Below are 26,055 nucleotides of genomic sequence, written 5' to 3' on the forward strand. Positions count from 1 at the left end.
TGGGGCAGGAAGACACACAGAGCCACTTTGGCCATGACGAGCTGCTCATCTGGGCACTAACTCAGCAGCCACAGTATGGGGCTCCTGCCCTCTGGGGAGCCTGGGTCCCCCTGTTTGAAGAGTCATCTCCCACCACCTCTGAAAGGAGCTCAGCACCCAGGTGACTGCCGAGTGCCGGGACGCCTGCAGGAGGCCGGGTTCACACCTGTGCTATCTAGTGGGTGCACCCATGTTGCGAGGAGCTGCCTCCCTGTCCGGGCCTCAGATCCTCATTGGTGGCAGGACGTAGGGGGACCCACCACCTCTACAGCCTCTCCAGAATTTATGCCACACACGCTCCCCCGCCCCCAGCCAGGTGCAGCCTCCTGCCGTGTGCCTGCTGTAGGAGCCATCACTTCTTGGCCTCTCTGGTTGAGTTTGGGGGGCTACGCCCTGTGCCCAGCAGGACCAGGGCAAAGTGCCAGGGAGCTTGGGGAGGCCGAGTCCATTTTCTCCTCACAGTGATAGCAGTTGAGAAAGGTCCATTCTTCCAGGCCCCACATTTGTAAGCTAAAAATTCCTTAAATCTTAGACACTGGTTTAGTCTGTCCCTAAAATACTCCCAAGAATAATAATATCCATGCTTTTTAAAAGCGAAAAAGTCTTCTTTTTAGAAAACTTAGCTGTTCTATTGATCTTTAACACATAAGCCAAGTAAAAGTGACCATAACATCAAAATACGCCCTCTTCCTACACATACGCACGCTCACATACATGCTAACACACACTCATGCACACTTCCACACATGCTACACACAGTCACATACATACATGCGACCACACTCATACTCAAACACTTGCTCACATACATGCTGACACACTCATGTGCCCACACACTCACATGCTAACACACTCGCATACACTCACACCTGCTCACATCCATGCTGACACATTAACTCAGGTATGTCCACACACACACACACAAACATGCTCAAACTCATTCATATACATGCTAACACACACTTGAACACATGCTCATTCACATGCATGCTAACACATGCACTCACACACTCACATGCTAACACACACATGCTCACTCACCTACATGCTAACACATGCACTCACACACACTCACATGCTAACACAATCACACACTCCTGCTCGCCTACATGCTGACACACACACTCACACACATGCCCACCCGTGCACATGCGAACATACACGCACATAACAGTCATACACGTACATGCTTAAACACACACATACCTTATACACAGTTACACGCTCACTCTCTCCCTCCTATACTCACTCATCCTCAGCCAGATTGCTACATTCTGTGTTGGAATTCCAGAGCTGTCCTCCTGTCAATGGCATTAGCGGTGGCTGGTTTTCTACGCTCAAAGCATGAGGGAAATTGGAGTGAACCCACAGAAATCAGACCGCTGGAATGCAAATGTGGAAATGTGCCTGAGTCTGTACATACACATATTTATTTGCTGCTAAAAAGGATCTATTAGGAACCAACGTAGGAAATTCCTACCAGCACATTGCTTAAGGAGGGTATGTTCACTTTTGTGTTGTCAGATGACTCTGGCTTTCTAGATGCTTTCTTTGCATTTCACAGGGATAGATGAATTGCCTTCCAGACTTTTCCATGATGACAGTTGTCAGGAATGCCCGGGAGTTTTACTTAAGCTAACAAATGATTACCCTTCCCATTAGCTCTACAAACAGGCCCCTAATTAGTGAATTGGCTAATAGCAGTCGCCTCTGGGGTCATTAGCCCTGACAGTGCTGGCACCGCTCCGCGCACAGTGTCACTGTCACGATGCATGCCATCAGGCTCTGCTGGGAGTCAGAGCTGGGGAGCCACTCTAACGTTGCTCTCCCCTCCTTTATCTTTCACACAATCTCCTTGGGGCATGTAAATTAATTCCTACCTGAAATAGGTTTGCATGTCTAAATATGGATTCAAAACAGAGATTGTTTCAATAAAAGGACTGAAAAGGTGGTCACGTCAGTCTTAGATGACAAAGCAGTTTTTACGAAACACAGTTCCAGGTTTTCAAGATGCACCTAGTCGGATTTGTGGAGCGTTTTGGAAAGAGCACGTATCCTGCTTTGTAGCTGTGGGACTTGCATATGACTGCCAGTCACCTGCTCTGCCTTGTGTCGTGCAGGATACTCTACCAGTGCCCTCAGCAGACTTCACACCCTACCTTTGGGTTCTGGCAAGCAAGATGGCAGTGTCGACCTGAAATAGAAGGGGTCACTTGTCTCAGGTGCAGCATCCCCTCCTCTGTGCCTCTCCTGGCTTTTGAGAGCCTTCCTCCCTCCAGAGGGTAGGCCTTAAGGCCGCATAGTCTATCCATCTTGACCACTTGGGTGATCTTGAACTAGGAACGCTCCCAGAGTATGCAGCCTTACCTGACCTACCCCAGCCTCACGGTGACTTGTCCTTGAGTCCCAGACCTGCACAGTGACTAGTCCTCATGTCCTCAGCTCAAACCCTGACGGGTCTATGGGTCTTGGGCTCACACAGTGACTAGCCCACTAGCCCATGAGTCCCTAGCTCACAGGATGACTAGTCCTTAAGTCTTAGGTTTGCACGATGACTAGTTCTTTGGTCCCTTACTTGATGACTTGTCTTCGAGTCCCAGGCTCACTCATTGACTAGGTCTTAAGTCCTAGGCTCACCCTGACTAGTCTGCGATCCCAGGCTCACAGGATGACCAGTCTCAAAGTCTGAGGCTGATGTTCCAGAGATGGGGAAAGCAGCACATGGGCGAGGCACAAGAGTGCAGCGTGGACCTGTTGCCATGGTGGGACAGCACAGGGCGGTAACAGTTGTCACTAAAGTGTCTCACATTCAGGTTTTGTTACCGTACAGATTCTTGCTACATCAGCTCAAAATCATGTACAGCTCAGTCTAAGTGCCTATTAAAGCAAAGGCCAAAAGTCTGTGTGAAGCTATAAAGGGAAAAATAGGATGTTCATAATACAAAGCTTGCAGCTAGTCATAGATGTAAAATTTATGACACTTCCCATGCGGCAAAAACAAGAGGTGAAGCTGCATTTATTTGTTCCAAAGTAGAAATGCATCTTGAGGAATTAGAGAAAATTATGAAAAGGTGATTATACGGCAGAGCAAATCTCTAACATGGATTATGCTGAATTGTTTAGGAGGTAAAATGCCAGCCACAACATGCGATTCCAAAAAGGGAAGAGCCATGGGTGGGGCAAGCCGAGCGCCTGCCTTTGCTTGGTGCTGATATGGCAGGAAGTTGCTGATTTGTGGCCCAGGAGTCTGCAGAGATGGAAGGCCTCGGCCACTCCTGTCCAGGTATCTGTACCCTTGACCTGTAGAAAGTGGTTCACCCAAGACACTCCCAAACCAAATGGCTGCCTGCACCTGGGAACCTCGCTAGGGCTGTGTGGCTCCCACATCCTGCATCAGCCTCTTCCATCTCCTCTGGTTGCAGAGCCCCCAGAGGGTTCCTGGCCAGCCCTGCAGCCAGGCAAAGAGGGTGCAGATCCTCCCGCTGTGACTCCCTGGCCCTAGGTCCTGGGACAAGTGCTTCACCTGACCTGAATCTCCCATTTCCTCATCTGGGTGGAGGGGTGGTGGTGCTATCCTTGCAAGCCAGAGGGGGAGAAGACTAGGAGGTGATGTATATAGAATGCCCAGACTGAGCTTGGCACAAAACCAGGCCCCCAGCATTGCCGTCAACACTATGTGAGCGTGTTCACCACATGTGGCCAGTGTATTGAATTTCAAAGACTTCGTTCAAAAAGAGAGGAACATGAGGTATCTCATCATGCTGCTTACATGTTCACATAATAGTATTTGGTTAAATCAAAAAGAACTTAAATTGATTTTACCTGTTTCTTTTCACTTTTTCAGTATGGCTACTGGAAGATTTTAAGCCCCATATATGGTCCACATTCGGTTTCTGTCACATCACTTTTGGTCTCTCTCTTTCCCCACCACTTGTCCGCCTCCCTCCCTTCTTAGTGTCCTTGGTACCACTTTGCATGTGCCCAGCTCACTGCACACTGGCCCTGTGCTTCCACATGCAGCGCCCCCGCCTTCAAACACGAGACAGCATGGTATGGGTGGGTTTCAGCCTGTTACAGTTTACCCTGACAGTTCTATAAACTGAGGCATTTGCTCCAGGTCATGCAGATCGAGAACTGTGAAAGCAGTGTTCTTGCCAAATGCCCCGTTCTTGCCAAATGCCCTCAAACACGAGGGAGACATAAGTGAAATTAAGTGCCTTTGCCAAGTTCAGAAACCAGTTAGTTGATTAGGGACCAACTTAAGTCTTCTGGCTCCGTTCCCCTGGGATTTCTCCCATACCACACAGCCCTCCATTTTATTGGCTGAGGTACAGCAGGGTCTAAGCTGGCCCTGAATTCAATCTGCTTGCAGAATTCGAGACACTGAGCTTCTAAGCACCACAAAGGAGAGGGCTGGACAGCACCACGTGGTCGCAGGTGTGGGTGAGAGGTGGGCTAGGTGTGGTGCAGCCCTGAGGCCCTGTGCGCCTCGGGCTTGTCCTTGAGGGGGTAGGGGAAGATGCCACCTTATAGTTCTGTCTCAGGAGCTGCATGGGCTTCGGAGTGTGATCTGGGTGACCTCAAGCGAGCTGCTCTGTCTGCTTTAGCTCAGGGCCCTCATTGGTGTGAAGGTTGAATTACTGCATTACACCCTGAGCGGGTGCTCAGGACACAGCTGTAGGCTCTCCCTTGCTCTACATCAGTACCTGGGCTGTGTTGTGAACCAAGGTCTCTTGTCACAGTTTGTCACAGAGCAAGTTGGGTGGCTCTGTATGCTTTGCCTCCTCAGGTTACAACTGTGGGCAGAAGATGAGGCGTATAAGCTAAAAAGAGAGGGGGACACATCAGGAGATGCTATTGCAGGGACTTTTTTCAGTCTCTTGCTAGGGAAGCTGGAATTGCAATAGCTCTTGTGCCTGGGCCCAGGTTACAGTGGCACCCAGAATCCTAAGAGTGTCTGTCCTCTCTCTGAGTCCCATGACTGAGAAGATGAGGGAGTCCCAGGCTATAGAGAAGACGCAGGTTGCAGATGATCTTGCTGCTCAGACAGCCCACAGCAAGTCATGACCCCAGAAACCCAGAGAAGCACCTCCTCTCACCCGGGTCACCGTACCGTCATGCTCCCGATTTGTAAAAGTGCAGGCCACAACAGAATCCATTTCCATCTAGGAGAATTGGCAATGGGCCATTAGCTGTGCCCATCAGCCTGGGGGTGAGGAAGCTGATTAGCAAAATGGCCCTCTTCAGGCCAGTGCTATAGGGAGGGGAGTCCAGGCACCAGCCTGAAAGCAGGGCCCCCTCGTTCCAGTCCCAGCTCTGCATGCAGCACGGACACTGGACGAGTCAGGCGGTCTCCCCACATGTTTCCTCAGCTGTAAAATGGGGGTGAGAGAACAACCCAGTGAGCTGGCATTTAGGTCACATGAGAGCATGTGTATAATGTGGAGACAGGGCCTGGCACATAATGAGGGTTCAATCAGTGGTAGTTCATCTGATTCATTACTGCTGCCGACTCGGTTAGAATCCAGCATCCAGCTCAGACTTCTAGGCTGCAAGGTTTTTTGTGCCATCAGCGACATTAAAAGACCCATGCCAATAAGGTTTCTAAATGAAATGCCTCTCATAACAGATAAAATCCCAGTACCCAAGACACCCCAGTGCTTTGGCAGGAAAATCCTACTGCCTGGGGCCCTGACACTTGGTAACCAGAGCTGGCACAGAAGGAAGGGTTGGCCCTGCTGGGTTGTCCACGGGCTCCTGAGGCCCTGCTTCCCTTAGGACTGCCTGCATCAGCCCCTCCGGTCCCCACGCGGGAGGTCTCCCCCGAGAGCTCTATGAGCATGCCACAAGGGGGAGGCACTCATGACCCCCCCCCCCACCCCTCCCGCTGTCAGGGAGCTATTCTGATCCTCGCTGTCCTCCACCATCCCTATTGTCTCATTCTTCCTTTTGCTCCTCTTGCTCTTTGGGACCGCTGTAAGTATCTCTGTGCACAGCAGAAGATGGCAGGTGGGGGGCACTTGTATGTATCAGACCCTTCCTGTGGTCCAGGCAACCCGTGAGGCACTTTGAATGTATTATTTCATTTATTACCCCTCTTCTGAAGACAATAAAATTGAGAGTCCTTGAAGTGAATGGGCTCACCCAAGGTGACAGAGCTGATGAGTCGGATTGCAGACCATGCCAGCTGCCTCCAGGGTCTACCACGTGGAGGGAGGCGTGGCCGGGAGCACAGCTGGGGCAGAAAGTGAAACTTCGGGTGCCAGGGGTTCGGGCTTTATTTCGAGGCCTTGGGAAGCCATCAGAAGTGCCCAAGCTTTGAAACTGCATGATCAGATGTGTGTTTCAGGAAGATAACTCTAGAGGTGGTGCATTAAGTCTGTTAAACCACAATTCCCCCAACCTGTCCTTGTTCAGTTGATGATTTTCAAACCTGAGTGCAGGAAATGACATTCATCTCTACCTGATTTCATGCTCATTTCAGCCTTTTGTTCCAGCCCGCCTCTCAGCCTGTGTGTGCATGTGTGTGCATATATGTGCATGGTGGGGGTAGGGTGGGCGTGGGGGGGAGCTGTACATACGGCAGGAGGCAAGAAGGAAAATGCCTTGCAATGGCTTCTTGCCATGCAGCCACTGGCTTTTGACAGCTGTGACTTGTGACAGTGTAGAAAGCATGAATTTTATCTCTCACCTACCTGGGCAGTGATGGAACAAGATGGGAAGCTGCAATAACATGACTGATCTTTTAACAAATGCCGCAGAATATACACATATTCCATTGACTCTCTCTCTGAGCAAATTGATTTGGAACTTCCACTTTAGAATTTCAGAGATAAGGACAACCTTTATTCGCTCCTTCTAATTCAATATTTAGTTCCTACTGTGTGCAGGCACTCCTTTACTCTACGTGCCTGTCCATCTGGGTCCCTTATAATTTGTGGGTGTGTACACATGAACATTCACATAATAACACTGTAAGAAATGAGCAGGCACTGTGCTTAGTACTTACGTATAGATTTTGTACCTATTGTCTGAAATGCCTTTTATTGTAGCATCTTAAAATGATCAGTGTTAAAAAAAATATTCAGATGAGTATATATATCTATACAGTTTTTCAAGATGAAAAACAGTTATGTTTTCTGACTTGAAAAATAATACCTGTTGAAAAAAAATTAATGCAAAAAAAAAGTAGAAGTTTTAAAAATTCCCAAAGCTCCCCAGGCTCACGTTTTGGTGATGTCATTTTGTACCCTCCAGAACCCAGACACACTCTTGCACAGGATAGGACCATGAGCTCCCAAGAACACCCCATTCCAGTACCTTCCATTCCTCCTCATCCACATGCCATGACCCACCCTACTTCCGTGTCATTCAGTGTTAGTTTTAAATCTTCATTTTCTTTAACGTTTGTTTATTTTTGAGAGAGAGAGAGAGCACAAGCAGTGGAGGGGCAGAGAGAGAGAGACAGAGGATCCAAAGTGGGCTGCATGTCAACGGAACGTGCCATTCAGATGCCCCTACATCTTTGTTTTTAATTACCATCTTATTCTTCTATATGTCATACCAGAACTAAAGTAACCAATCTCTTACTGATAGATCCTTGGGAGTTTTCAAGTTTTTCCCCCCACAGTAATGAATAGCATGACGCACAGTCTTTTCCATCTTTGTGCCCTTGTTTAAATCCTTCCAGGGGCGCCTGGGTGGCTCAGTCGGTTGAGCGTCTGGCTTCAGCTCAGGTCATGATCTCACGGTTCGTGGGTTCGAGCCCTGCATCGGGCTCTGTGCTGACAGCTAGCTCAGAGCCTGGAGCCTGCTTCAGATTCTGTGTCTCCCTCTCTCTCTGACCCTGCTCTGCTTGTGCTATCTCTGTCTCTCCAAAATAAATAAAAACCATAAAAATTTTTTTAATAAATAAAAAAATAAATAAATCCTTCCAGAGAAGGGTGCCAGGGTGGCCCAGTTGGTTAAGCATCCAACTCTTGATTTTGGCTCAGGTCATGATCTTACCAGTCGTGGCCCTGTGTTTGGCTCTGAACCAACAGTGTGGAGCCTGCTTGGGATTCTCTCTTTCCCTTTTTCTCTCTGCCCCTCCTCCGCTCATTCCCACTCCCTCCCTCCCTTTCTCTCTTTCTCTCTCAAAATAAATAAACATTTAAAATTTTAAAAAATCTTTAAATCCTGCTAGAGATAATTATTGGGTCAAAGGATGCACACAGAATAAAACTATATTTACACATATATCCACATATGCACACATACACACATATATACACGCGCATACACATGCATACACACATATACATACATATACACATACACACATACACACACACATACACACACATACCCATACACACACACACACATACGCACATATACACATATACACGCACATATACACACATTTTACCAGCTGGCCGCCAGAGTGACGGAGGTTTTATACCAGCTTTCACTCTAGTGATGCTAGGGGGTGGACCTTTTCCTGAGATCTCGCAAGCAGGGTTATAAAATGTTTCTAAAAAACACTTTGCCAATCTCAAAACCAAAACCAGGCAGTCTCTCACTTTTAAAGGTCCTCGTCTCTTCAAATATTAAATTAAACCCTTTTATATGTTACTGGACATTTTTCTTTTATCAGCGGCTCACATATGGCCTTTACCCATTTTCTCCTTATTATTCCTTTTTAAAAGGTCTCTGTCTGATAGTGTTAATAATCTTGTTCATTTTTGTTATGACTGTTTTTCTGTTGAATATTCTGCCCTTTGGCAGCTGATTTGGGGATAGGGATCCAAGTGTTGATTGTTCATTTTTCTGTATTTTGACTGCCATTAGAAAGGCCTTTCTCCCCCAGTACCTAGTACCTCTGTGATTTTATTCCCTGTCACTGATTCTTGCCCCAAATGCCCCCCACCCTGTGATTTATTTATCTGTAAGATGTGACATACAGACCACCTGTTTGGGTTTTGGGGTTTTTTTCCCCAAAATAGGGAATCCTTTGTCCATTCGCACTAATCATACGCTAAATTCCTTGGGTCTATTTCTAGACTCTTTTGCAGGGCCAATCCTGCACATTTTTAATGTGTTTAAAACACACCACGCAGCCACAGTTATTTAAAACAAATATCCGGTAGAACAAGTTCTTCTACCTTGATGGTCTTTTTCCAGTTTGGTTTTTCAGATGAATTTAGAATCGTTCTGCCAAACTTCCCCTACCCCACTCCCAACTAGGGGGAAAAGAAGAAAAAAAAAGTAAGTTTGGCAGGCTGTTTGTGGGGATAAGTACATCCTTTCGAATGCATTCAGTCCTCTCCAGTCACCATCCTTATTGTGTCTGTTGTATTTTAAAATCAGTTTAAACCCATAGAAAGGTTTCCAGAACAGTATCAACAATTCCTACGTCTCCTAACCCAGTTTGCCCAACATTAGAGTTTGTGTCCTTACTTCTCTCTCTAGGTAACAATACGTGTCTCTTTAGATATTGCCTTCCTCTGACCTGGTGACCTATTAGCACCAAGTATTCTCATCCTTCAGGTGCCCCCCAAGGTGACACATCCTCCATAACCAGCACACCCCTCTTCCGATCAGGGTGCCTCAGGCCACACGGCACCTGCCACCTTCTGCCCAGCTGCACCTTTTTCTTCTGGTCCAGGATCCTGCCCAGGGTTTGTGCCACACCACTTGTCATGTGTCGTCGTTGGCCTTCAGCTCGGAACACTTCCTCAGGCTGTCCCTGTCGTTCATGACCTCAGCAGTCTGTAGGGGGACCCCAGCCTGAGCCTGCCCACTATTTCATCATGACCAGACTCAAGCAGTCCTTTCTTGGCAGGAAGACCTCAAAGTGGTGCTGTGGCCTTCACAGTGCTTCTCCTCCTGTCCCTACTGATATCAGTTGACCTTGACTCGCTCACTGTGGCCTCTGCCTGGTCCCTCTGCTGCAAAGGCTGCACTTTTTTCCCTTTGTATTTGATCAGCATTTCGTGAGGAGATGCCACATAGAACTCCTCATCAGACCTGCGCCCAGCAGCCTTCGTTACCAAGGACGACTCTCTCCGGAATCAACCCCCCCAATAATTGTTGCCAAATGGTGATTATTTATTCAGTTGTTTCTCACACACTGATGAATTGACACTCTCTTAAAGGAAGCATTTTCCCTTTTCCCCCACTCAGTTAGATACTCATGTATTTGTTTTATATTAGTAAAGAGTCCAGGATTCACAGTTACTCATTATGTTGTAAGGTGTGTTCTTATTAACCTGATGCTCCAGACATCTTAGATTTGGCCCTTCAAACAGATTCCTCTGTCATTTTATCACATTTCTTCATCTTCTGAACATTTCTTGACTTGGTGGCATAAGGTGTTCCAGGACTATCCTGTTCTTCCTCAGTCCTGGCCCTGGAATCAGCTACTTCCCCCAGGAGTCCTGTTGCTTTTACTGGAGAATAGTACTTAGAAACCAAGGTGTGGGCACTGGGTGTGCTCATTGTGACTGGGGTGTCTGTGCTTCTGGGGGCTCCCAGTGGATAGAACTAGAAGCATGTGGATTATGTGCAAGCCTTCGTAGGTACTTGCGTGTATGTTAGTATACGTATACATATGTGTACATCTGTACCATTTACTCACCTGTCTGTGTACACAAAGTTTGTATGGATATCTCTAATAATTTCGATGCCTATGGCTCTTTGTAGCTCCTTCATTTTTAGAGCACGTTTCTCAGAGAGCAAGAGGCCAGGTTCATATTTTCCTAAACATATATACTTCCTTGCTTGATCACGGAACTTTGTGCTCCATTCTCCCAGCCTCCCAGCCGTTCTGGCTGCCTTGCTGCCCACCACCTCTGCCTCCCCACCCACTGCCCCAGGGGCACTCCCCTGCCACCACTGCCCAGTGGCTTTTCCTCGCCATCTCCTTCCTCCAGCTTCTGCTGATTGGGCAAAGGAAGGCCAAAGGAAAAGACGCCTGCTGTTGGTTTTTGGAAAACAGCTTCAGCCCTTCCACATCCTTGCGGTGACTAGGGTTAGGACGAAGAGGCATAGCCCCCCTCCCCTCATGTCCCTCCCCCTTGCTAGTTTTGGCTTCCTCACCTTGGATCACGTTCTTTCCCGGGTCTCACTGGGTTCCAGTGGCCCAGGGCTGACTCTATGTTCTCACCAAGGGAAGTGAGTTCTGGTTCAAAGCCAAGAATGAGGCTGCTGATTTTTCTGGGTGCATGAAAAATACACTGCCAACATTCCCCTTCTTGTCCGTGGTGACATTCGAGGTGCAGTGAAAGGTGATACCCTTAAGGAACCTCTTCTCTCCTCTGCTGTCCCTGGCAGAGGTGAGGCCGCCACCCTCCTTGTCTCCCTCACAGTGAAGCAGGCCCATAGGAGGCCCTCACAGTTATCTGTGCCATTTAGTTTCTGAATGTGCTTGAGGAGACCGTGATGGGGGGGCAGATTTGCAGGGAGCACCCCTGTATTAATCTGTATATTCATTGAGATTATGTATAAGGTTTCAGCTGATAAAACATTTCTACTGCTTAAAGGACAATCATGAAAAGAATTGTGTGCAAGTGGGTGAAGGAAATAAAGTTCAGAGTTACCACTTACCTTTACTGGCACTGCATGGCCTACCTGTGGGGCTGTTCTGGAGGGGAGGGGAGCAGGAGGGAGGAGGTCCCCAGGACGGAGGCACTCCCAGTGGCCGTAGGAGGGGGAATGTGGCCTGTGCAGGCTGAACACGGGAGGCAAGGCAGGAGGAGGACTGCAGGCCAGGTGTGCGGGGGTAGAGGCGGCTGGTGACAGGAAGTGGCCCAGATGCATGTTGGGGGGATGTGATGGGCACAAGAATTCCGTTTGGGGGTCATCATGGAGAGAGGGTACGGGGAAGCAGTGGAGAAAGGATCAGCCAGACCCTGCGAGGGTACCTGTAGGGAAAGCCCCCAGGGAGGAGCAAGCGTGGCCATTGACCCAGGCTTGCTTACATCACCAAAAGGTGTTTCTGTCTGAGATGCCCATGACAGGTATAGGTTCAGTTCTCACCTCCCTGTCCCTTTGTGCCTTGTGGAGAGTCAGCCCTGTTACCAAAGCACATGGTACTGCAAACCCTTTTCTTGCACTCAGGTGACAGGCTGAAGGGAAAAGTGCCAGCATTTCTGCCCCCAGGCTTAGGGGGTGTCACAGCCCACATGGCCACCCTACTTCTGCTGGGGGCTGGGGAAGGTGCCATGGCCAAGGCCTGGACAGGCAGGAGCGCTATGTGTGGTCCATCCAGCCCCCAAAGGGAGGCTCACTGGTTTGTTTGCTTGCAGTTGGTGTGGAGCACCTGACTGCCACAGAGGTGTCCTGGGGCCACGCAGGGCTGCTCCTGGGGCTAGGGTATCTGTGCAGGCCACTCCCGGGGCTCAGATATCTGGCAGGACACAGCGAGGCCCAGGCCCTTGGAAGGCTCCCCCAAGGCTGTGGGGGTGAGAAGGAGTCACTGAGGACAGGCCAGTGGCATGCGGTGGCCCAGGCTGGACCTCAGGGAGGCTAGCAATGGAACATGAACTGTGTTCACGAACAGCAAAGATGAGGGAACAGATGGAAGGTGATGCTGCATGGCCCAGGACAGGCACACCTCTTCAAAGAGGTCCAGAATCGATGGCGCAGGGCCTGCCTGCTAGGTTACTGGAGCCTCAAGCCAGGCCAGGCAGACATCTAGTAGGTCAGGTGGATACAGTCTCTGCCTCAAGAACCTGTAAGGTGGAGCCCCAGAGACTTGCTTATTGGTGCTCTGGCTTCTCTCAGCGGATTTATGGGATATCTGCTTCGCAATCAGTATTAGCTGAGGACCTGTGCAACCAGGTAGTAAGCTGTGGTCCCACCTCGGGGGCAGACAGCTCTGCCCCTGTCTTAGCACAGCTGTTCAGCCCCCTCATGGGTGCTAGTCACAGGTGAGCAGGGTCCTAGAAGAGACACCCCACTGGATTGGGGATGCTTTCTTCCAGGCATAGGGGACAGGAGGAAGGTGGGGTCTCTGGGGGCAGGGCTGACGCTTTGTCCCTTGAGGGTCAGCACACTGTTAGGCCTTCAGCAAATTCTCACTCCTGGACTGAAGGAAATTCCATTTGCTTGCAGGTCAGCCAGTGGGGTTTTGTGAAAGGAGAGAGAGGTGGGGCACTAGGGGCAGATGGCCAGCGGAGGCTGGGGGCTCTTGTGGCTCCTCATGTCAGGAGGATCTTGGCTCCCAATGAAGCACTGCTATGAGTTTGGTCTGCTGGGTTCTGGGAGCCTCGACCATGGGTGTGGATGGCAGCGCTGTGCACAGAGCTAGAAGGGCAGGCCTGGACAGTTGGCCTCCCTTGCACGGGAGTTCCTGGGCTTCCTGCTGGTGTCAGCAAGAGGCGGGCTGGAGGGGCAGAGCAGAGGGAGGGAGGGAGGTCAGCCAGGACACCCCTGCTGTTGCCCCGGTGCAAGGTAGCAAGGGCTCAGAGACACAGGTGTGGGATGGGAGGGGCTGCTCAGGACTAGGGGTGCCTGGGGTTCCCCACCCGCTCCCTGACACTGTCTTCCTTTCTAGGGGTGCCAGTCTGGCCAAGGGTGTGTCCCAAAAACCGCCAGCAGCCCTGAGTGCTGCCAACTGTGTACTCTGCCCCAAGCAGAGGCCCCACACCAGAGCCACAGCCATGGCCACTGAAGGTCTCATGGGCAGAAGCAGTGCCAGAAAGCTCTTCAGCCCCAGGAGCTCTCTGTGTGGCCCTCCTCAGACCCTCAGACCTTGCGACCCTGCTGGATCCTCCCTGATCACAGACACTCAGAGGGCACCGGTCCATGCCCATCCCACACTTCCAGGGACTCAAGAGGGACCCCTGGGGGGACATGTGTATCCTATGTTATTTTCTCTACAGGGAACAAAGCCAGGCATGGCCCTTTCCCCACCGCATGTGTGTGTGTGAAGTGATAGTCCTGGGAAGGATCCTGTCACAGGCAGCCTCTCCGTCATTGACTGAGAGGCAGCCAGGGGCCAATTTGTGTTTCCTTTCCTCTTGGGAGCAAAGCCCTCCCTCAGCTCTCAGCGGAAGGGCCCTCTTGCTAAGCCCTGGTTCTCGGAAAAGCCACCTCCTGCCTGGGGGACGGGGCAGCTGGAGGCCAGCATTGAGCAGCTGACAGCGATCTCACATGGCAGGTTGATCGATGGCGGGATCCTTGGGCTCCACTTACCCGGGCTGAATGGCACATCGTCGATAGCGGCCTGTTAACCAAGTCCTTGGTAACCAGCTGGTCTTGTCAGCCCCTCACCCCTAGCTCTGGCTGAAACCAAGTCCTCTCCTGCACAGCTAGATTGGACCTGACGAAGATGAATGTCTAATTCACTTGGAATCTCCTTACCGCGGCCCGTAATAAAAAGCCCGCTCCATATATTCACCCCCTGCCGATGTTTCTCTGAAATTAAATATCAGGAGGACATATGATAGCCCAATTCCACACCAGGCCAATATTATCAGATTGATGTCAGCAGTGATAATGGAAGAAGGAAAAGTTGATGAGATTTCATTTATTAAATAAGAGTGCACAGAGGCTCGGGACTGCGCATGTGAGGACACTGCACACGCTCAGGCCTAAGAGCCACCCGGGGTTGTTCGGAGACCTTCACCAGGTGGGGTGACCCTGTTCGTCCGCTGACTGGAGCACCCACGCCAGGAGGTGCTGTCCCTGTCCTGCCCGAAGCCGGCTCCACTGCTGGGACTGTGGCTTTCCTTTCCTTTCTCCTTCCCACCTTTACTGTGGACTTTGCTCTTTTTTGTCGGCACTGTAGAGCCTCGCATCCATCGCTCCCTCCCTCCCTCTTCCTCCAGTGGGCGTGGCCTGCTTCGCAGCCCTCCCCCACTCCCTGCTTTGAGTCACCAGCTTCTGGCTCCATTCCAGAACCCTGCGGTCCTTGTAGTTTGAGGCCAGCCAGTGTCTGGTGTTCCATTTTGTCCCCTTGGTTATTTCTTCTTCAGGAATTTTTTCAGGATTTTCCCTAGGCAGAGCAGAGCTAAAATGAACACAATGTGGAGCCAAACCTACCAGGCTCTTATCCAGCTCCCTCTCACTACGTGTGACCTTGGGCAAGTCACCTAACCTCCCTGGTCCCATCTGCGGAATGGGATGGTGATGCCCAGCTTGCAGGTTTGTGGTGGCTCTGCTTTAGGACCTGGCATGCAGTGGGCACTGGTGGCTATTGGCTTCAGAATGACCAGAACCATAGGGCTGCCCAGATGTCATCTCAGAGGAGGATGGATTTTCCACCTGTGCTGTTCACCGAGATAGAAACATATCCTTTGTCACTCCCTTACCCTTCCCCGTAGCCTGGTCCTCTGCCCAGAAACATGGGGAGGCAGGCGCTCTGTAGACTGGCACATGAATTACAGCATCTCCACCTGTCAGTTAGGTGAAGCCAGCCTGAGGAGCCAGTTCTTCTCTGACTGGAGGTGACCGCACTTGTGCCTGTCCCCAAGCTTCCGGGATTGCCGGCAGCCCTTGGCGCTCCTTGGCTTGTAGGCATGCCACTCTAGTCTGCGCCTCTGCTGTCACATGGCCTTCTCTCTCGCTGTGTGTCTGTGTCTCTCCTTATGGGGACACCAGTCATAATGGATTAGGGGTCTTCCCTAGCCCAGAATGGCCTCATCCGAACTAACTATATCTGCAACAACACTTTAATGCCAATTAAAGTTGCATTCTGGGGTTCTTTCTGAGAAGGATATGACTTCTGGTGGGAGACCCTGGCCTACACATGTGTGCCCGTAGTTCTCAGGAGCCCTTGACCCACCCCCCACCTCCCAGTCTCTCCATATTGTCTTCCCTAGATAGCATTCTTGTCTGCAAGTGATAGACACTCAGTCCTAGCTAACCTAAGCCAACGCTTGTGCTACAGGAAAGCTGAAAACAGCCCCGAGCTGTGGATCAAGTGTTCAGATAACGTGAGGGTCTGTTGGCCTCTGGGCCATGGCTGTGGCTGTTGGAGGCCCAGGTTTTTTTTTTTCCCCTGCAGAGATACAGTTTCAGCCTAGACCTTTCACTGGGCCCAGGAGGCTGTGGGACTTAGCTAGCCCAGGCTCAATCCTGTGGTCCAAAGCCCCCCTCCCCAGCCCACAAGGGCCTGGAATGAAGTGGAAACGCTACAGGCTTTGGTGGGTGCATCCACCTCATCCGTGTCGTCTAGATGGCATGTGGGCAGGCCTCGTGGAGCGCGGCAGTCTCGCTCTAGGACTTGGCTACACTAATGGGTGAATGCGTGGTACATTTGCCCTTCCATACAGCTAAGTTCCCTTCCCTCCGGATGCTCCTGTGTGGCGGTCTTGGGAACCGTCATGTGGGTACACCCAGTCACAGCTCTGGACCTGCCTCAGGGCCTCTGGCCCCTGTGTGGAGACAGACAGGTGGATGTGTCAGAATCCACAGTGGTGTGCCACCCGGGGCGTATCAAGGAGGCTCCTGAAGACAGGGAAGGCTGCTAAAGCTTTGCCCCCATGGATGGGGAGTGTGTGACCAGAATGAAGGAACAGACACAGACAGGAGCCCCTGGGTCCCCAGGCCATGTTCTGGGTACTCCCCCATGGTTCACCTATGTCTGGGATAAATGAGAGCTAGGCCGAGAGACCAGACCGATACCCTCACTCAGCTTGTGATGTGCTAGGGACATGGCCTGACCTCTTAGGGCATTCAGACTAGTGGCCTAGTAACGTCAACTGCGCAGCTTAACACGGATGACAGATGGCAGTACCAGAGTGTACAGAGGCTGCTCAATGGCCAGGGGGACGCAGTGAGCCGGTGGGCCCATGGGAAGGCTCAGACCTGATTGCTGGTCCTGCTCATCAGATACTAAACACGAGCAAGCGGCTGGGTCTCTCAGAGCCACTGTCTCTTCATTTAAGAGAAATGAAGTAGAAGTAACATTCCCACCTTATACGGTTCTCCTGGTGATTCAATGAGGTAATGCTGAGCACAGGTTCCGGTGAGCTGTAGTCACCCAAGCAATGGGTTTTTAAACTGGCTTGGCATTTTAGAAATCTGGGCTGCTTTATGTTCCAGAAAAATCACTGAGTTGCAGTAGAGAGGATGGGCTGGAGGTAAGGAGGAGTTTAAGCAGCTGCTTGAATAATGATAGGGACCAGGGACTGGAGGAGGGGCTTCTGGGAGGTAAAACCTAGGGCAGCCTCGGCGTTGGAGGGGGTGGGGTGAGCTCTGGCTGGAGTCAGGGGTGATGGGGTGTCCAGCCAGTCTGGTCAGCATTGGTGCTGTCTCCCAAGGATAAGTGTGCAGGAGGAGGGGGTGCTGGAGTGAGCCCCAGGCCCACTTGGTCCCCGTGACCTGCTGAGCTCCGGCATGGAGCGTGGCTGGTGAGCCAAGGGCAGTGGGGAGAGCAGGGTCACAGATGGAGTGCCCGGTGAGCAGAGGGAGAGGGCCTTGGGGTGGGCCATACTGCTGGCTATAGCAGGGCTGTGGGGGTCACCCTGAGCAGGAGGGGTCTGATGAGGCTGACCAGGGGACCAGGCTGAGGGGCAGGAGGGGGAGCTAAGAGGCACAGGTCTGGGTCTGCAGTGGTTTTCAACTTCTTGGAAAAGTGACTATGTTGGTGGACAGAATGGAATGGTGATGGCATAAGGGAGGAAGGCCAGTAGGAGACGCCACTCCAGCACTGGGGTTGAGAGAGAACTGCCCCATGGAAGGAACCCTGCAGGAAGGCATGTGAAGCTGGCGGCGTTCTTGGGGTACTGATGGGCTGTGGCAGAGGCACAAGGAAGAACACCCAAGACTCCAGGTGGGGAGAGTGGGTGGGGCAAAGAAGGGCCATAGGAGCTCAGGGAGACCCTACAGAAGGACACTGTGGCCAAGGAGAAGGCCTACGGGAACCACTCAGAATTGGAGCAGGGGAGGCAGGAGACAGGCAGGCAGGGCGTCTGTAAACAGGAGCCAGAGGCCCAATACAGCATCTGAGGGGGACGGAAAGCCTCTGGCCGTGGAGGATGGTGGCTTCTAGATGTGCCCAGGTGAGAGTAAGTGAGGTCACCAGAAATGGGAGAATGAATTTCTGAGCTGTTTGGGATGGAGAATGGATGCATCTTCAGCTTTCAGTTGGAATGGAGAATGCAGGGCTGGTTTACTTGGAGGCAAAAGGGATACATTAAGGAAGGAAGGCAGGAGGAGATATTTAGACTGAAGAGGGGATAGCTACAACAAAGGCGAAGGTGGGGGAAACATCTAGAACAAAGGTGGAGGGAGACATCTAGAACGAAGGTGGGGGAAGACATCTAGAACAAAGTCAGGGAGACATCTACAATGAAAGTGGGAGAGACATCCAGGGTGAAGGTGGGGGGAATATCTAGAATGAGAGCAGTAGAGTGAAGACAGGGGGAGATATTTGGAAAGATGGGGGGAGATATCTAGAGTGGAAGCAGGAGGAGACCTCTAGCACGAATCCAGGTTCTCCACTGAGGTGGGTGGCTGGAGGGATAGCCACTCATCAAGGCAGGAAACCAGGGAAGTGAGTGGGTCGCTTGGTGCCAGATGGTGAACCCCATTGAGAAAATAGCAGGTCAGGATAGCCTGGGATGCCTGGATCCAGAAGCTCTGTAGGGAAAGCCGTGGAATAACTCTGGGGATTGGCAATGGGAGGAGGAGAAGCTGCGGGTTTGGTAGGAGCGAGCCAGGAGCTGGCTCGGAGGTTTGCGGGGCAGAGGTAAAGGGGTAAGGGGCCTGTATGCCCAGAGTGGGAGGGAGGGGAGCTGGTGGCCCACAGATGGAGGGCTCCCAGCATGTGGCACCGCGCGGTGAGAGCCGCTTCACTTCTCAAAGAGCCGGGCAGCAGCGGGGGCATGCGAGGGCCTGGCTGGCCTGGCTGTGTGCCATGGGATGGGGGGGCGGGGTGCATGTTTTTATTCCTGGCTAACACTTTGCCTTTTTCTAATGATTTTTATCACGGCTCTTATGGGAACATGTTATTACCACCAAGAAGGCAGAACTCTGGTTCATTGGCAGTACTGGGGGCCAGGGGGCTGCACGATACTGAATGCCCAGAGGTCATCATGGCATTGATGCCCCCAGACATCTATGAGGCATCCCTAGTAATTGGTTGGTCCCACGGGCCTATAGTCTGAGTGAACAGGGCAGGGCCTGGAGTCTGTCGGTCTCTGCCACCTGCTCACTACCTACGTGCCCTGCCTATGGCCATCACACTGGCCCTCAGGGGGAGGGTGTGGAAGCCCTTTGTGCAAAGGAAGCAATGTTCAGCCCATTTCCTCCATATGTCTGACACTACCTGACCAGAGGCCATGCTGGGGTTGAGCCCTGACCCCCACGTGCTGAGTCTCGGGTGGCTCTGCACGGTGGGGCCCTCCTCCCCACTGGCCTGCATAGTGCCACACTTATGGGTCTGCTGGATCCTTGGGGAGGTGCACTGGGATTGGTACCGTTCCTGGGGAGGGGCAGCTGGGTGGCTCAGTGGGTTAAGCATCTGACTCTTGATTTTGGCTTAGGTCATGATCTCACAGTCTTGAGATCTAGCCCTGTGTTAGGCTCTGCACTGGGCATGGAGCCTGCCTAAGATTCTCTCTCTCCCTCTTCTTCTGCCCTTCTCCTGCTTGAGAGCATGCTCTGTTGCTCTCTCTCAAAAAAAAAGAAAAGAAAAGAAAAAAAAGATTGCTGGGGAAAGAGGCACCAGCAAGACCTGGGAAAGATCTGAGCAGGGCCTGGAGGACACCAGCACTTAGGTTACAGGGAGAGCAACACATTCAGACAAGGTCCAGCCTTCGAGCCGACATCTAGAGTCCCAGCCCCAAAGCCTCCTCGTCTTCACTCTTCACCACCAGGAACACTGTCTCTCTTCCTCCGCTCTCCTCCCGCCCAGCCTCACCCTTGTCCCACTGACAGCCAGGTGGTTAGTGAGAGCGACCCTTCACCACCCACAGTCAGGCACCTGCCTGTCTGGCCTTCATCAACCCAGTCCAGGCATGTTCCGGTTTACAGCTGAGGAAGGTAAGGGTCCGAGAGGTGAGCTGCCTTCCATAGCAATGGACTCTTAGCCTTCTGACCCGGGTGACATTAACCCCTTCAAAGCCATGTGGACCGTTAGATCTAGATTTGCCAAGGGCATACTTGTGGCAGTGGATACCTCTTCGGTGGGGGAGCTGGACTTCTCTCAATCCCTGGAAAGTTCGCATCATGCTGTGGATACATTTTTTATGCATTTGCAAAGCAGCTGTTCATGAGACTGAATGTTTCTCAAGATTCGTGCTGATTTGTATGCAGTGTAAACAGGGCTGGTGTGGACCAGGGCAAGGTGGGGCTGTGCTTGGATAGGAGGCACCTGATTTCATGAATGATTGGACCCCAGGCCCTGCCCCACCTTGCTTCAGAAAAAGCCTTTTCTTTGGAGAGCTGTGCCCTCCGTGTACGCCTATCCCATTCAGGGCCATTTTGTAGGCAAATGGGTGAAATTTCTTCCAGTTGACATTTGCCTGCCATCCTGTCTCCTCATATTGTTCCTGATGAGTCCCAGAGGAGAGACGCCTCTGCAGTTGCAGAGGTGATCCTGGCTTAGAGGGGATGGATTTCTCTGTGGCCCACTTTCTCCTGAACTTGAAGCCTACTGGGGGTTCTTTGATGTTTGCCCTCAAAATTCACAGGGGCCTCCATCCAGGGACCTGAAACTGAAGCACATGGGGACAGAAGGAGAGGGACATGGTGTAAAACAACCGCTCGACCCTTTTACAGCCTGCAGAGTGAAAGTCAGTGTCCCTGTGGCAGATCGGGAGAGGATGAGGCTTCGTGGGGTCAGTGCTGCGACTCCAGGAGCTTGGCCCAGCCACCTGGTCCAGGCCCTGCTGACCCCCCGTCTTGTTTCCCCAGAGACCCGGAGGCCTCATACAGGCCTCCAGCCACAGCTCTGCCTCTACTCCACCCAGTGCTTCCCACAACTACGGCTGCAGCTGGGAACAGTCACTCATGGGGCTCACGCCACGGGGGATGCTACCTCAGGGGGTCCGGAAAGGGGTAGGGACCAGGACAGAGCCACAAGAAGATGTGGCCTCATGGGCTTCTCCTGGCCAGGCCTGGGCTGGGAGGGAACGCTGTGTCACCCCAGTACGGAGACCAAGAAAGCAACACAAAGAGCAGAGGAAGGTAGTGGGACGGGGGGCAGAGAGCAGAAATCTGTGTGTTCCGGGCAGCCTCAGGGAAAACATTGGGACAACTGGAAGCAAAGCAATTAGCATAGTTGTAGAGAGAATTTGTCCAAGATGAAGAAATGTCCAGCAAAAAGCTGAAAATCCATCTTAAAAGGCCCACGATTAGATGCATCCATGTCAGAGTGTTAAATACGAGAATGGAGTACAGTCTACCAGCATGGGGAAGAGTCGCCCATTGTGCCTCAGGTGTGGGCAGTGGCATGCAGAATCCAATGGAAGGCCTCCCAGGGTCCCGAGAGGAAAGGGCTGAATCCTAGGAGCCCATCTGCCTGCCCTGTATGACGACACAAGGCTAGTGCTGGGATGAGACCCCACGTGTCCCCCAGATGAAATCCCTAAGATCTCATCCAGGCCATGGACACGAACCAGGATGGTGATGTCAAGGGCGAGAACGGAATGGTGCTAGAGGGCCAGGCTCAGCTCACAGCTGCATCCTCAGAACCCCGGGGGCCTGCACACTGTCGGGGCAGAGCCAGGCCAGCGCAGCCCCCTGAGCTGTCCCCTCTGCTCCCCTCCCTCCTGGTCCTGCCATCACATATTCCCCTCTCGTGCATGAGACGGCAGACCTGAGGATGCTAGGCCGCACGGGGCAGTGCAGGGGAAGGCGGGCTTGGCCCAGCGTGGTGTTGCTGGTGGTGAAGCAGCAGTGCACGCGCCACCGCCAGGCTGGTGAATCAAGACCATTAAATACCAGGGGTCTCACCTGCTGAGCCACTGAGCATTCTGCTGCTTGCTGTTCTTACCTGATGAGCTCAGTTTGTTTGAGTTTTCCTAAAATAATCCTGGTGTGGCTCCATTCCAGACCCAGTGCATGGCTGGGTTCCTAAAATACAGTGACTGGACCAGGAGAATTATTCCCCTGCGGGTCTTCCTGCCGTGTGCCGGGGCCAGAGCTGTGTCAAGTGTCAGAGTGGTCCTCTCACCACTGAGTGCCTCGAAGAGGGGCTTCTCTGCATTTTCCCCACCCCCGCCAAGACAGCTCATGTTTCTGCTGGAAGGCCATGTCAGGTGATCCTGCCTACAGCAGCAAAGGTTCCGGCATGGACCTGGCCTGAAAACTGATCTGTGGGCACAGGAAGCCAGACCCTCGTAAATAAATAGATCTGGGATCCTGGACGGGTTACTTAATCCTCTGTGCCTTGGTTTCCTGATTTGTCTCAGGGGTGAGAGATCATAGCACAGAGCTACTACAAGGAGGAGTGGGGGATGCCTGGCGTGCGGCATGAGTGTGTGTGTGTGTGTGTATGTGTGTGCATGTGAGCAAGACCATGCGTGCATGTGGCCGGAAAGAGAGGGAAGGGAGAGGGGCCCACGGGAGTCAGCAAGGAGAAAGGCTGGTCAGAGCGGCCGGGGACACTAATGACCCACTGTGGCACAACCTTTATGTCACTTAGTTTTTGTTTCATGTTTTGGAAAAGAAAACAGATGCATTGTTTTGTACATTCTGCACCTACTCTGATCAAGAAAAAAGGATAAAGGGTCCCCTGGATACTGCAGAGGTCATCTCTAGGATGTGAGGTTCTAAAAAGGCTGTATAGGGGGCGCCTGGGTGGCTCAGTCGGTTAAAAAGGCTGTATATGTTTTTTTAGACAGTTCTAAATAGGCTGTATAAGGTTTTTTAGACGTCTCTGCAGCTTTTCCAGTTCCCTTCACTGTGTACATGTTAGTTCTGAAATCAGGCTAACAACCTCTGTGCGAGAAAGCTGCAGTGGGTGCAGTCCCACAGTCACAGTCAGACATGCTATCCATTAGGAAGTGTCCTATGAGGCAGCACAGGGGAGCACAGGGCCTTCCCGGCCGGCCACCTTGCCTCCCAACTCCTGTAGCACTGAGCCCATGTGGAGCCTGCAGCCACAGCCCGGTCCCCTCTGTGTCTGCTGCTGTGTGACAGCGCTTGACCACCCCCTCCTTGTTCTCTGGTTCTGTGTGAGGAGTACCCGGATGTGGATGGCTGCCGGGTGCCCGGCGTGTGGTGCTGAATGAGGCAGAGGCTCCCCTTCATGCCCCCCGGGCCCGACCCCCAGGCCCACCTGCTCTGTGTCCCCGCAGGCCCCGCAGGACAGAGCCTGTGTGCTCAGGGCTGCAGGCCCAGATCCTTCGCTGCTACCGCGACCACCTGCAGGAAGTGCTTCTGTGCTCAGACCTGGTCAAGGCTTACCAGCGCTGCGTGAGGGCCGCCCACAAGGTACGGCCTCGCCCTACACCCCTGGCCCGGGCTGCCTGGTGTTTGGGGGCAGGGCATTGACACTGGGCTCTATCGGTCTGTCTGTGCTAAGTCACATATGCTGACCTCGAGGCCAGACTTAATCAGGAACTTTGGTTTCCTCTGTCACTTTTTGGTTTGAAGTTATGTCTAGCTGATCCCATGACTTCTCTCAGAGATTTGGATTAGGAAAAGAGGGCCCAGGGCCCACAAGACTGGGTCTGGGGACAGCTGAGTAAGCTCTGGGTCCAGGAGCAGGTTTGGGAGCAGTTCTGGGTTCTACCTTCAAAGGACCAGCCACCTAGTAAAGGGCATGCATGTGCCACCCACTTCTTACCCTTGAGCAGTTGGGGGTGGGAGCTCACAGGAGGGCCCATGGTGCAGGGTAGGGGGTCACAAAATGGGCCTGGGCAGTCCTGAAAAGAGAGCCTCTGGGTTCAGGGAGGTGGGAGAGGGGTGCAGCCTGCCTGCCTGGGTGAGGGAGCAAAGGGTACCTCTCAGCCCACCCTTTACATGTGGGTCTGAAGGGGTATCCCAGCCTCTGGTGAGTGAGAGGGGTCACAGTGGTCCCAAGTCTCCTACATGCATGGCAGCAGTGAGGTGTCCTAGATGTCTGAGGGTGGCAGCAGGCCTCCCCGAGAGTCGGTCCCAGCGTCTTGCCCTCCCTCCGTAACCCTCCCAGCCAGCTCCTGATCCTTCCTCCCACTACCCCCAGTTGCTGTTCCTCTTCCAGACAGTTCCACCGCCCTTCCTGAGCCCCGCAGTAACTGCTCCAGGCCGGACCCAGCCCTCCCATCATTCACTTAGGGGCACCTGACTTGGGCCCCAGAGGGAGGTTCATTCAGCGGGTTGTGAGATGGGTTTTTCTTCCTATGGAAAAGCCCCTCTAGCCCAATAGGAGACAAGCTGCCATAGGTGCTGGTGGTGGAAAGCCCGAGGTCAGAGGTCAGGTCTGGCGGGTCTCTCTCCTGCTCCACAGTGCGGCCTGGCCCGAGCCCTCCTCACTCTTCTGTGGGCTGGGGCCTGTGAGGGAGGCGGCCCCAGCCCTTGCCCATCCACATGATGTGCGTGTCTGGGCTGTGAGGCCCAGCCGCATGCCCACTGCCCAGAGCCAGGGCTCCGGGCTCTGCACAGCACCTTGGGAGGGCACAGAAGGCTGTTTGCTCAGTTTTGAGTTGAGCAGAAAAGATCGGGCCAACGGTCCCTGCAGCGTGGAGCAGAGCTGGGCCATGAAACCTGGACCACGGGAACAGGTGGCCCTCTTGTGCCCCTTCACACTAACCACGGCATTTGTGAGGGCAAGCCCGAGAACCCTTGCCCGGTGGGGTCGAGGACCAGTGCATGTGCCTGCGCACTGTGCACGTGGCTTCCTGCTGAGGGGGAGGCTGAGGGCCCTGCCGTGGCCTCCTTGGCCTGCGCAGAGTGCTCCAGCACCCCCGCCCGGCCAGCCTCTCTTCCTTCAGGCCCCCGGTGCAGGGTGCTCCGCCCTGCCCCCGGCAGAGTTTATCTTTAACCAACGCATCTCACCAATATGTCTTCATTGCACGGAGGCCAGAATGTGATTACGAAGGAAGACAGATTGCATTTAACTCCAATGTGTTCTCTGTAGCTTGAGCATGCCCAAGAGGGGCTCTGGGGCACTGCCAGGCCTGGCTCCCTCCTTCCCGCCACTCCCGCCACCCCCCCCCCCGCAGTGTTATTAAAGCCTAAATTGGAGACTGAGCAACCGGCAGCAGCAGAGGACGGCCTGCGCCCATAGTGCAGCGTGTGTGGCGTTCCTTCGGGAGACACGTGCTGCCCCAACTGCTAAGGGGCCTTGGTGCCCCTGTTGCTGCCCTCTGCCAGGCTGGGTCTTAGAAGTCCCCTGGCAGAGCAGGGGTGGGGCTGGGAAGGTCTCTGGAAGTGCCTGGCAGCAGGACCCTCACCTCTGGCAGGCAGGGAGTGGGTACCAGAGGCCCGCCTGGTGAGCAGCGGGGGCAGGGGGTGCCTCCCCAGGGCTCCTGCTGGCACCTGCATGGTGCCCCCCACGCCCGGGGACATGTGTGTGTGTGGACGTGGGCATGGAGATGAAGAGGCACAGTCTCAGGTCTCGGGGACCGGCTTGCAGGGGCCCCCTTTCCATGAAGCTGTCGCACTCATGGGGCATCCGGAGCCAGGCATCAGAGGCGGGGCGTGGGGCGTGCACAGCGTTCCCTAAAGAGAGGGCTGTGATGAACTGTGACCTGTTCTCCTTTGTAGGGTTGAGGAGCCCTCGGTCCTGGCCCTGGCAGCGACTCGGAGCTCCGCAGAAGGGACCGGTGATGGGACCGCAGTCTGCAGACCCCTGGGCCACAGCTGTTTTCTCCGGGGTGCCTGTGGAGACCTCCGTGCCGGGGGCTGCCCTGTGTTTGGGAGAGCGAGAGTATGCGACTGTCCGAGAACAAATAAAGCAGACGTCTTTGTTGTCAGTCAATCTCGAGGCTGGCCCACTCCACCGCCCCCTCTGCAGCCGGACCTGTGCTGAGTGTGGCGATGCAGGCCCAACAAGGCAGGCTGTTCCCCTTGGGATGCCCCCAGCCTGGCAGGGCACACAGAGGTGGAAACCCCCTCGCAAACGGCCACCCAGAAGCAGGTATGAGCTGAACT

The 26,055-nt window shown here is 53.1% G+C and overlaps 1 protein-coding gene across 1 annotated transcript in view; it reads left to right on the forward strand.

Annotated features, from left to right (window-relative positions):
- Window positions 1-25,757, forward strand: part of CHCHD6 (coiled-coil-helix-coiled-coil-helix domain containing 6) — a 231,928-nt gene extending 206,171 nt beyond the window's left edge. The window contains exons 7-8 of the mRNA XM_029918640.1: window positions 23,277-23,412; window positions 25,669-25,757. Coding sequence (XP_029774500.1) covers window positions 23,277-23,412; window positions 25,669-25,674 — 142 coding nt within the window. The 3' untranslated portion in view covers window positions 25,675-25,757. The remainder of the gene's footprint in view (window positions 1-23,276; window positions 23,413-25,668) is intronic.
- The last annotated feature ends 298 nt before the right edge of the window (window positions 25,758-26,055 follow it).

The sequence above is a fragment of the Suricata suricatta genome, chromosome 12 (genome assembly GCF_006229205.1).
Source record: "Suricata suricatta isolate VVHF042 chromosome 12, meerkat_22Aug2017_6uvM2_HiC, whole genome shotgun sequence".
Taxonomy (NCBI): Eukaryota; Metazoa; Chordata; class Mammalia; order Carnivora; family Herpestidae; genus Suricata; species Suricata suricatta.